Source organism: Belonocnema kinseyi, chromosome 7 (genome assembly GCF_010883055.1).
Source record: "Belonocnema kinseyi isolate 2016_QV_RU_SX_M_011 chromosome 7, B_treatae_v1, whole genome shotgun sequence".
Classification (NCBI taxonomy): Eukaryota; Metazoa; Arthropoda; class Insecta; order Hymenoptera; family Cynipidae; genus Belonocnema; species Belonocnema kinseyi.
Genome location: NC_046663.1, coordinates 117696129 through 117708312, shown reverse-complemented (window position 1 = coordinate 117708312; position 12184 = coordinate 117696129). Strand labels below are relative to the sequence as shown.

The 12184-nt window shown below is 31.4% G+C and overlaps 1 protein-coding gene across 1 annotated transcript in view; it reads right to left on the bottom strand.

Annotated features, from left to right (window-relative positions):
* Positions 1-437: 437 nt before the first annotated feature.
* LOC117175948 overlaps positions 438-12184 on the bottom strand; it is a 459128-nt gene continuing 447381 nt past the window's right edge. The window contains exon 11 of the mRNA XM_033365817.1: positions 438-6310. Coding sequence (XP_033221708.1) covers positions 5711-6310 — 600 coding nt within the window. The 3' untranslated portion in view covers positions 438-5710. The remainder of the gene's footprint in view (positions 6311-12184) is intronic.

The window sequence follows — 12184 nt, the reverse complement described above, 5'->3', positions numbered from 1 at the left end:
TGAGGCCATCTTGACATTTTCCTGTCCTTTCATCTCTATCTGCTCCCTTTTCTCTGTTGTCAAGTATCCCTTCTCCTTCTACGTCCTGTTCCACAATTTCTCTCTGCAAATTTGACGTCGCGGAAATTTCATTTTCTTCTTGCGTTTGCTGTCTCTTTCCAAGACAAAGATTTTCCCTCAAGTTGGTTTCTGAATCTTGAATTTTTAATTGAAAGGAAAAAACATGAATAACACTCACAAATTAAGTCACTTCCCGTATTTCAAACACAATAACACAGCTGGCGCTCCGCAAACACTTTAGTATTTTTTAAAACGGTTTTATCCCCAAGATTGAGCGACGCGCGTCCTCACCACAACCGATCCCCCCTTCCTCCGAGAACTGTCTACAATATAATAAATTTAATTATGGAGAAAGGAATGAAAGGAAAAATATTGTATTTTTTCCGATTTTTATTCCATAGATATACTAATAGCTAAAAGTAAAGCACTCCTAGTATTTAATTCTATAAAAAGTTCTTTCTCTCAAAAACACGTAGTTAGGCACCAAATGGTACTGAGAAAACAACCACTGGATTATTCCACGCTACTTACAATTATAATATAGGATTAACAATCTTTATATAATAATTATTATTAATAATGCGCCTCGCTGTTTAAATAATTACGCTAGACGTACAAATACTGTAAGTTACCAATATCTACAATCAGGAAACCCTCTCTCTCGCAAAGCTAGAGTCTCTATAGTATAGATATGTGTCCTTGGATAACTTCAACCCTTCTTTACTGATCATAAAAGTAGACTGACTTCGTCGATATTCACAACTTGCGATAAATATCACTTACATTTGCACAAAAGTGAACGAACATCGCACGTGTCTTCGGTAATTAAAATTATTTACATCCGGTAACGATAAAATCAAAATCTATGCTGTCCATTTTCTAAATTATGAGTATGTAATTCTAGCAGTAACTTAAAACCTTTCTGAAGCCTGAATACAGAATTTATCAGTTTAAAAATTGACTTCTTGAACTCGCTTAAATTAAAACCTCGTTTCGCAGAATTTATCTGAGTAACTTTGTCATCTCAGTGAAGATCGCATATGTCCTTTATTGCAGGAAAGTGTGTTTATTCGATGCTTCAGTAATCCATGCATGGTGTTCCGTTCGCTTCAAAAGATGAGGCAATAGTTTTTCGTTGTTTGTTACTCATACATTGTTCGCGTTACAGTCCTTCTCAGGATTTTTAAATTAAGTACAAATCGTCACGATATTCTCGCGCGAATAACCTACGAGCTATATTATGTTCTAGATAATTACAAGATTAACAATAACCAATATATTGCATCACGAGCATCATCATCGTTTCTGATGGTGGCTTTGAGCTAGCTATCACGTTGTATACGCGAAATTAAATAATAAAAGCCCGAAGTTCATTTTCTTTCTTTGATAGAAAATGCAAGGATAAAAGGATAAATTTTGGGCTTCCGCAAACGTTATACATTCACAACAAAAACGATTTGTTCTACATTCGCAGGACGTAATAAACTGAGGACATTGATGGAAAAAGAGCGTATATGGGGCTTTTTCCATCAATATTTTCAATTGATTTAGGCGCACATTTTATAAATAATATATCATCTTCATTTTGATATTATAATATTTACAATAGTTAATAACAATTCAAAATTTTTCTAATGATTTCCAAATACAAATAAGCGTTCAAAAAATTTTTCGAAATTGATTGTCCCCATGCAAGAACAAGACTTAGATTTTTCTAGCGTGGCAGAGCTAGCCCCTGACGACTGGAAATTCAAATAGGAAATTTTGAATTTCAAAAAATAGAGCATTCCCCATATTCTTTTCTCTAAAAGAAAATCATATCTTTTTTAATTTTTTAACAAATTGCAAAAAACAATTTTTTTTAAAGTCGATTTTTGTCTTCAAATCGTGCTAAAATCCACAGTTTTTGTAACTTTCTCGATAAAATTCAGAGGAATCATTCCTTAGAGTATTCTTGTTTGACAGTCAGCGGTTAAACTTTCCAACTTTATTTATGACAATATAAAAAATTATTTTCTGAGCTACTTCATATTCCACAAAACGTTTGACCGTTTAATTTATCGAGGAAAGTTTGAGATTACCCAAGTGTACAACTTGTACACGAATTGCGTGTTCCAGTTTTAGTGAGAACAAAATTTATAGTTTATAATAATAATATTATCCAAACCATTTTTCACATTTCTATAATGGAAAGCGAATCCCAAGGTTCTTCTAGAAGGAGGAAACGAACAAAAGATGACGAAGCGTGGGCTAGAAATGTTAATAAAACATGCCGAAACAGAGTACATATAAGATTTACTTGTTTTTTTCTCTCGATAACAGATTACAAAAATAAGGTTCTCTTTCTTACATTCTGAACTCCAATTTAAATATCGCGATAAAAGCGTATTTTATTCAAAATTAAAATTTAAAAAGGATTCACAAAAAAGCTAAAATGAAGTTAAATATGGATCAAGTATTTTATAATTAGCACTGTAATTTAAGCCTATGATTACATTTGATATATTTTTTCACCTATTACTTTATTTTTAAAAAGCCTTTCCAGAAAACTTCTTTGTACCTTTCTGAAAAACTTCCCCGAAGGAAGTTTTTGTTTGCTCAAAATTTCCTCGATAAACGAAACGTTCAAACATTTTGTGGACCGAATTATGAAAGAGCTCAGGAAATAATTTGTTATATTGTTATAAATAAAGTTAAAAGTTTAATCTCTGACTGTAATAATAAAAATATTATAAGGAATGATTCCTTTGAATTTTATAAAGAAATTCTAAAAACTGTGGAATTGAGCACGAGTTGAAGACAAAAATTAAATTAAAAATGGATTAAAAAAAACTCGTTTTTTGCAATTCATTAAGAAACTAAAAACGATGCGATTTTATTGTAAAGAAAAAAAAACGCGAAATATGTAATTATCTACGATGATATATATTTTGAAATCCAAAGTTTGCAATTTAAATTTTTAGTCGTCAGGGGTCACCTCCGCCGCGCTAGAAAAATCTACGCCTTATTCTTGCATGGGACTAACGTTATTTGTTAAAAAAAGAAGCAGCAACAGTTTTAAACATTTCATATACCTAATAGTTCTTATACATTTAAAAATGTTTTAAACGAAAAAATAAATAAGAAGTTGATCATATCAATTAAAAATAACCTAATAAAGTAATAATTATAGTATTAAAAAATGCCTTAGCAAACTAGTGATTTGAATCTTTATAAATATACAAACTGTTTGTGTGGCAAATATGGCCTCCGTTGAAGAAAATCTCGAGTGCACCCGCCAACAATATAATTTAAAAAGAAAGAATTCAATTAATGCAGCACGTGATAGTTATATTTAAAACTGACATCGTATAAAAAACAATATTCGATTATCTATCATTCCCCAATAAATATGGCAAAGTGGAGAAATTTCCGAAAGACAATTCAACGACTCCTAAAAATGGTATGTACAAATAAACTTTATAGATACGGTACCCTACGACTTTAACGTACTTAAAGCTTACAAGTTGCATGTTTGAGTTTATTGCAATCACGATATAAGAATTGTGACGGTGATCCGCATAGAGTTTACTACCTAAAAACCACCATATACGGGACATTCGTGAAACTCACATCACAAAATTATATCATGTTATTCACGATCAACGGTAATTTGGTACCGTTTCTATCTCATAATGTAGCCAAATCAAATTGAAAATTTTATTTTACTTGTTAGAAGAATGTTTTGCATTCATTTATTCGAATTGCTGTATCCTAATTTTCATCTGGCTTCATATATCTTGAGGATCAGTCTTACTAAAAATTCGATATTAGATTCGAATTTGCTTAAATGTGAAATGCAATCGCATGCACTTTCAGTTTCTGCGCCAGACTTTTCATTTCATACACACCTCATATAAATTAATTAACTTAGCCACAAGCGAGATTTCTAAAAATCTCAATTTTTATCATACTAGGTTCTTCCTCCTTCGTTCTTTGCAGAAAACGCAAATTGTCGGACAGGAAATTTCACAAGTTAAGGTTTATTTTTCAGTAAATTGGTTGCAGTTAATGTAAACAAATTCTTTGAAATATTGACGTGACCTCATGTCTTACTTCTTAGTGATTTGGTTATGATTATGGATTATATGCGGTAAAGTTTTTAGACATTAAAAAATATTAAAGAATTTTTTTATAATTTTTGCATATTTGATTTCAGTATCCCTGGTGAAAAAATACTTGTATTTCTATTGTGTGCGATACATAAAACTTACAATTTGTTGGCAAAAATTTGTAATTACTCGCACACTTATGTTGAAAAAAGTTTGGGCTTTGGACACCTTTAAAAAACTCTATTAGTAATTACAAAAAATTACAATTTACAAATGGTGAAAATACAGTTACACCAGGGATCATGCCGTTTAGTCTCTGCAAGTTTAAACCAGCGTTGTTTTGAGTAGGTGGAGGTTAACAATGAAAAACCCTTCTACTAAGTCTTTAGACCTTTTAAATGAGATATATCTTATCAAAAAGGTAGGTGAATCCTTTTTAATGTTTTTAATAAATATCTTTTTTTCTTACAAAGATGACGGTTTTAAGTGAATACATTTTTTTATTGGAAAATAATAAAGAAGGAGTTAGTATACAAAAAATCAAGTTTAGTAGCAACCTTTGAAAGTATATAAATTTTATAAAAATAATTCTCTAAATTTGTAGAAGAAAAAGAAAAAAGCTCGTTCACGTTTTTTGTTTCTGCAATAAACAAAGTATCTTCGATTGAACATGATTCAACAATAACTTTTATTTTAAAATACATTACTTTTTTTTAGCGATTCTTGTAAAATATGACTTATTACAACATTAACACAATCGATTTTGACTAATTCTAAACATTGTTATTCATTCAAAGGAATTTAAAGAAATCAAAAGAATTCATATTGATTTAAAAGATTTCAAGTAAATCAAAAAGAATTTCAAAGTAAAAGAAATGCATGGAACATGGTGATGTCATATTTAATTATGTAGCAGGCGTTAACTTTAGTCCTGAAGGTATAGGCATTCACTCGCACTAGCTGCATTTATTCCATTTTTGCAAATTAATTCAAGAGAATTAGAAAGATTCCTAGACAAATTAAAAGATTTCAACAGAATTCGAAATAATTTAAGGAAATTCAACAGAATTAAAGAACAGATGTGCACTTGGTTTCAAAATTGACTCTTCAAATGTAGTTATTTAAAATATGTTTAAGGCTTGACCACCAAAAGTTAATTGTGCTTTAAAATTGTTTTGAGCATTATTCTCATCACTATTAAAACCTGCAGAGGTTTTCAAATAGAAACACGTTGATATTTTTTCTTAAAAGATGCTTAATGTCTAGGAATAAGTGAAGCAAAGAATGGATTTTTCATTGTTACCATATTCTACAACTTTAAAGTCACCTTGTTTAATATCAATATACAAACTTGAATTTCTGATCTTCGAAAGTATTTTCTTCGATCTAAAATGATGATAATTCCTCATAATCATCTACTGGATGGTTCCCACTCGGGACTTGGTACACATTTCTACAGTAAAAAAGATTTACACCACACTATCGGACGGATTTCTCTTCGAGAAATTATTTACTAAGTCATCGCAACAACCTTGATAAGATCGCTTCTTAAGCGAGCATCAAACGTAAACCTCGTTCCTCTTGCCTCCAGCGGAATTCTGGACAGGAGATAATGGACCAGGGGCCATTGTCGGGGTTGTCGTCGTCGTTGCTATAGCGGAAGCATTTGCACTTGCCGAGCTGATTTTCCTTGATGGTTCTTGAAGGATCAACCTTGGAGCCTCTGGTCCAAAGCTTTCTGTTTTATTTCTAATGGGGTTAAGTCTTTCAAGATTGGGATTTTCATGTCTACTGGTTACAGAAGCTGCACGAGTTTCGCGATGTTGAAGACCGGGAGAGTGCGGAAGGGACATACTTCTGTCGTCCCGAGACACTGCCATCGGAGGACCAGGTAAAGACGCTGACCTTCTGCCTCTAGGATTAACAGGCACAAGTCTATTTGGAGTAGTATCGTTTGTTTGAACTACATATCTTCCAAGATTTTCTGGACTCATTAAGATTGGCGAGCGATCATTGTAGCTTCCAAAGGTTGGAGAACTACCATGACTCCCTAGAGAACTGACTCTCTCTATCAGAGGAGTCGAACGATCCTCTTGGCCGGCGATGCTACCGTTACTGCTACTTCCGCTTCCGCTTCCTTCTTCCTCACTAGTGTTCACCTGCAAATTAAAATTGTTTTTGTTTTTTACACTTTTTAAACAATTCAGAGAAATTATCCGCAGGCACTAAGGTAGATGTATTTAAAGGTCCAGGTAGTTCTTTTAAATGTTTTAAAGGCTTTAAAATGTCCTTTCCGAAATTGAAACAGAAATATGATCATAAATAACAAGCAGAGAGGCTGAAATTGAAATAAGAATTCGAACATAAATAACAAGCAGAGAGGCTATATCAATAGAGTAGCCGACACTCAAGGGTCCTTTTTGAAGCTTTCACATTAAAATTTAGAAGTAGATTTTTGAAATTTCATAATTAACAGCCTAAAACATAATAATTCGGAATCTACGGGTTTCGATGTTTTCAGATATCTAACTCTTTTTAAAAATGCCTGAAATTGGAATTAATACGTTTCTCGTAACTGGAATGAGATCCCTACCGAAAGAAATCTCTGAGTATATTCTAAAGATTCTCTAGGGTCAGAGAAGCTCAGAGAAATTCTCCACAGGCACTCAAGTAGATATATTCAAAGGTCCAGGTAGTTCTTTTAAATGTTTTAAAGGCTTTAAAATGTCCTTTCCGAAATTGAAATAGAAATATGATCATAAATAAAAAGCAGAGAGGCTGAAATAAGAATTCGATCATAAATAACAAGCAGAGGGGCTAAATCAATAGAGTAGCCGACACTCAAGGGTCCTTTGTTAAGCTTTCGGATTAAAATTTAGAAGTAGATTCTTTTAAATTTCCTAGTTAACAGCCTAAAATATAATAATTTGGAATCTACGGGTTTCGGTGATTTCACATATCTTAACTTTTTTTTAAATGCTTAAAATTGGAATTAATACGACGTTTCTCGTAAATGGAATGACATACGCCAAAAAAGACAACATTTTTTAATTCAACTAGAAAATGGTATATTAGCATATAAGTTATAATTATAAATAAGTATAATTAGAAAATTCATCAATTAAAAAAAAATTAGCGACGGCCAACTTCTGTAAATAACTGCCTGCCCGATACGTGGCGAATACAAAAGGAGCATTATATTACCGTCGCACTACTCTTAAAAGAACTACTAAAAGGACCTTGAAAAGGACCCAAATCTCTGAGACTATCTCACAGACTAAATCATTCTAATCGACTTTGCTCATGTAGACTCAAATGGGCCAGGCTATTTCGCTGGAGAATACTCAGAGCTTTCTATCGGTAGGGATATGCTAAAGATTCTCAAGGCTCAAGAAGCTCTAACGAATTCTCCGCAGGGGCATTGAGGTAGATATATTTAAAGGTCCAGGTAGCTCGATTAAATGTTTTGAAGGCTTTAAAATTTCGTTTCCGAAATTTAAATAAAAATACAATCATAATATTATAATTACCAGTGAGGCTGAAATTGAAATGAGAATTCGATCATAAATAACAAGCAGAGAGGCTATCGCAATAGAGTAGCCGAAACTCAAGGGTCCTTTGTTAAGCTTTCGGATTAAAATTTAGAATTAGATTTTCTTTAATTTCATAGTTAACAGCCTAAAACATAATACAGTGAAACACTTCAGTAGCCCTCTCTTCTATAGCCATTCAAGCGTGAACAAACAAAAGCGGAGCGGGCTACAATGAGTTAGTTTACACTCACCGTCAGCCCCAAAATCGGTGCTATAAAAGAGTTTCACTGTAATTCTCAATCTGCGGGTTTCGATGATTTCAGATATCTAACTTTTTTTTAAATGTTAAAAATTTGAATTAATACAACGTTTCTCGTAAATGGAATAAGATGCGCTGAAAAAGACAATATTTTTTAATTTAACTCGAAAATGGTATGTTAGTATATAAGTTATAATTATAAATAAGTATAATGAGAAAATTCATCGATTAAAAAAAAAAGTGTGAATATCCTACCAATATAAATCTCTGAGTATTCTCAAACGAAATAGCCTGGCTCATTTGAGCCTATAAGCAAAGTCGATTTGAATGATTTAGTCTGTGAGTTGGTCTGAGAGATTTGGGTCCTTTTCAAGGTTCTTTTAAGAATTGTGCGACGGTAATATAATGTTCCTTTTGTATTCATCACGTACCGGACGGGCAGAGTTATTTACAGTAGTTAGCCGTCGCTAACCCGACTCCCCCTTTTTAAATTTCTCTTCAAATTATTAACACTTTTTTTAATTGATGAATTTTCTCATTATACTTATTTATAATTATAACGTATATACTCATATACAATTTTCTAGTTAAATTAATAAATAATATATAATTGGTCTTCCAACTTATATCGATTCCTAATTCAAACATATAAATATGTTCAAGAAAATCATTTCAATATATTAAATTAGATTATTTTCAATCTAATAATGTATACATATGACATATAAACATTTTATCGACGAAAAATTATACAATTTTCCACTTTTGGTCAATTATACATATAATACTATTATAAATAATAAATGAATAAAAACAAATACGATTTTCCACTTTTAAGTTATGGTGGATTAATAATTGATTCATGTTAACAACCGTAAGTGTTTTAACAAGTTATTATTATTTATAACAATATTATATACATTCCATAAACTTAAAATTTAAATTTAATTTAATTTTATTAATAACTATTGATAAAGCATTCAGTATTATCAAAACAATGTCTTTGAACGAAATACAGCATTGTTGAAAAAAAATTACAATTTAGTAGCAAAATTGGAAAAAAGATTTGAAAGTTTTCAGAAAACATTGCAGTCCGTTAAAAATTGCCCTGTAGTAAAAATATTAAATTATAAACAACTTTGTAGTTGAATAGTTATTAAAGTATTCTTTAAAAAATGTTCTTTTTCTTATCGACAAGAAGTTTATTTTGAAAGGCGAACAATTTTTTTTTACGTTTACAAAAATAATTTGTATGATAAAAGAAAATTTATTTCCAATTTTCAGGAACTCTTTAGATATAATGTTTAAATTGAAAGCAGAATTATATAATTATGTTAACTACAATGTTCTTTTTTACAATTTTTTTTTCACTACAGTGTGATTTTGGAAATGCTTTCTTTCACAGAAATAATTTAAAACAGAAAACTCAGTACATTTAAATTTAAAAAATTGAAATTATATACATTAAAAAAAATCAAAATTTAAAAATTAAAAGAGATACAAAACTTTGTTAAAGGAAAATTTGTGTATAAGAAATCGAGGAAAAACTTTAAGTACAATGTTCCTCGACAATCTGTATTCTTACTAGTGTGAAAAAAAATGTGCGACCCACTTTTCGGCGATACAAGGAAAAGAAAAGTTTCTAAGAATATTTTTATAATTATTTAGCTACAAACCTCTTTTTAAATTTTTTATTTTTACTGCAGTGCCACTTTCAAGAGAAAAAAATTTCACTTTCACCGATATAATTCCTCATCATATCAGAAAAATTCATTAATTAACACTACAAAAAGCTGTGTTTAAGGGTTTCAATAAAAAATTAGATTTAATTGACATCGCTAAAAATAATTTAAAAAGAATTTTTCGACTGCAGTGTTTTCTGAAAACTTAAAAAAAGTTGTTTATAAATTTTGTTACAAAATTTTTCTACTACATTTGATTTGTTTTTCATTAGTTGCTCTTCGTTGAAAGATTTCTTTTTTAAGAATAGTACTTTCAATTGAAAAAGTGCATACCTGCAGAAAATTATGTACTTGTTACAGATTTTAGAAAACTCACTGATAAGGATCGCCATTATGTGCCAAAATGTTTGAAACAACTCAATTGTTTTCAGTTCACCTGACTCTAAAGCCAACAATGTACATCAACAGTTTCTACAAAACTAAGCTTTGAGGGGCAATAAAATCCCCAGCAATTATCAAGCTATCATTATTTTAAATAATATTCTTTTTGAATAATTTTCGAAAAATGCGGGTTTTTTTCATAAATTTTCAACAGCTTTACCAACAAAAGATAACAATAGAAAAATTATTTTGAATATCTTCATTAACTTAGTGGGGAGCTTATGAAAATTTAATATTTGTATTGAAATTGTTGAGAATCTACCTATATTAACGATTATATTCTCAAACTCGTCAACATGTCAGGGATTTTGTTGGCCCTATTAGAATTTTTAATCGAGGTATAGGCGTGGAAATAGCGAGGAAATGGGTAATTTGAAAGGCAAAGGCATTATCTTTATGGGGGACATAGCATCGAGGGCATAAAGCAACTTCGAATCCAGTGAGCGGTAGTGTCGTTTCGTAGTAGAAGGGGAAGGTTACGCAGGTAGCCGTGGAGGAAAAGACGATCGCCCCTTTTGATATAGCCTCTCTGCTTGTTATTTATGATCGAATTCTTACTTCAATTTCAGCCTCTCTGCTTGTTATTTATGAACGTATTTCTATTTCAATTTCGGAAAGGACATTTTAAATTCCTTGAAACATTTAAAAGAGCTACCTGAACCTTTAAATATGTTTACCTGAGTGCCTGCGGATAATTTCTCTGAGCTACTCTGACCCTAGAGAATATTTAGAATATACTCAGAGATTTCTATCGGTAGGGTAATTTGAAGAAAATTTAAAAGGTAGAGTCGAGTTCGCGAAGGCCAACTACTGTAAATAACTCTGCCGGCCCTGTACGTGACGAATATAAAGGAACCATTATACGACCTCTAAAAGAACCTTGAAAAGGACCCAAATCTCTCTGACTACCCTACCGAAAGAAATCTCTGAGTTTTCTTTGGCGAAATAGCTTGGCCCATTTGAGTCTATAAACAAAGTCGATTTGAAACAAAATAGTCTCGGAAATAGTTTGAGAGATTTGGGTCCTTTTCAAGATCCTTTTAGTGGTCGTTTTAAGAGTGGTGCGACGGTAATATAATGGTCCTTTTGTATTCGTCACGTACCGGGCGGGCAGAGTTATTTACAGTAGTTGGTCGTGGCTAATCCGCTCTCCCCTTTTAAATTTCTCTTCAAATTATTAACACTTTTTTTTTTAATCGATGAATTTTCTCATTATACTTATTTATAATTATAACTTATATACTGATATACAATTTCCTAGTTGAATTCAAAAATGTTGTCTACTTCTAAATTGAACCGCTGGCGACCAAAAGGGGACACGGCCGGATTCAGCCTGAGAAGTATTGTCCTGAGTGTCAATTTTAAAAATCTTTCTAATTTTAATTTTAAAGACTGATACTTGTAGAGAATTTTAAGGTGCATCTTTTTTTCCTCTTGCAAAAATGTATAGGTTTTGTAGTTTTTGAGATAATTGGTAAAAAGTGGATTTTTTGAAAACGAAAAATCCCAATCTTTTTTCACTTCAACTCGTGCTAATTTAACTAATTTTCATAATTTCCCGATTTACCCAAAACAAAGTACGTGTTTAAGTCTTCTGAAACTATCTAAGAAAGAAAAACGAGAATATTGTAATAAACAAAAAAGTTATTAATTTTTTTGGAGGCCATGCAAAAATCATGAATTTTAACCTTCAAGCGCCTCGTTTAGCGAACGAATTTTAAGCTACGGAAAGCTTTCAGTGAAAAAGTTGTTCATTAAGGTTCAAAGAAGTTTTCTGGAAAGTTTTAGATCAATTGGATTAATAGTTCAAAAATTATGAATGTTTTAAAATCCAAGCGGTAATCTTGACGCTGCCCAAAAACGTGCCTGGCCGGCTACGTACGCGCTGCAGCGAATGACGTGAAGATCAAGTCAATCTTACCAAAACAAATGCACAATAGTAACTTTTTTTGTCAAAGAACCTGAAATGAAGATTCGTGGATTAAAAATAAGAAAAAATGTTCCAGAAATCAGGTGCGATTGGAAACCGTCAATACAATTTTTAAATAAATTTTAATCATAAATTTAATATTTTATGACTTTTTTATTCTTGATTTTTTAAATAATTCTTTTACTGAA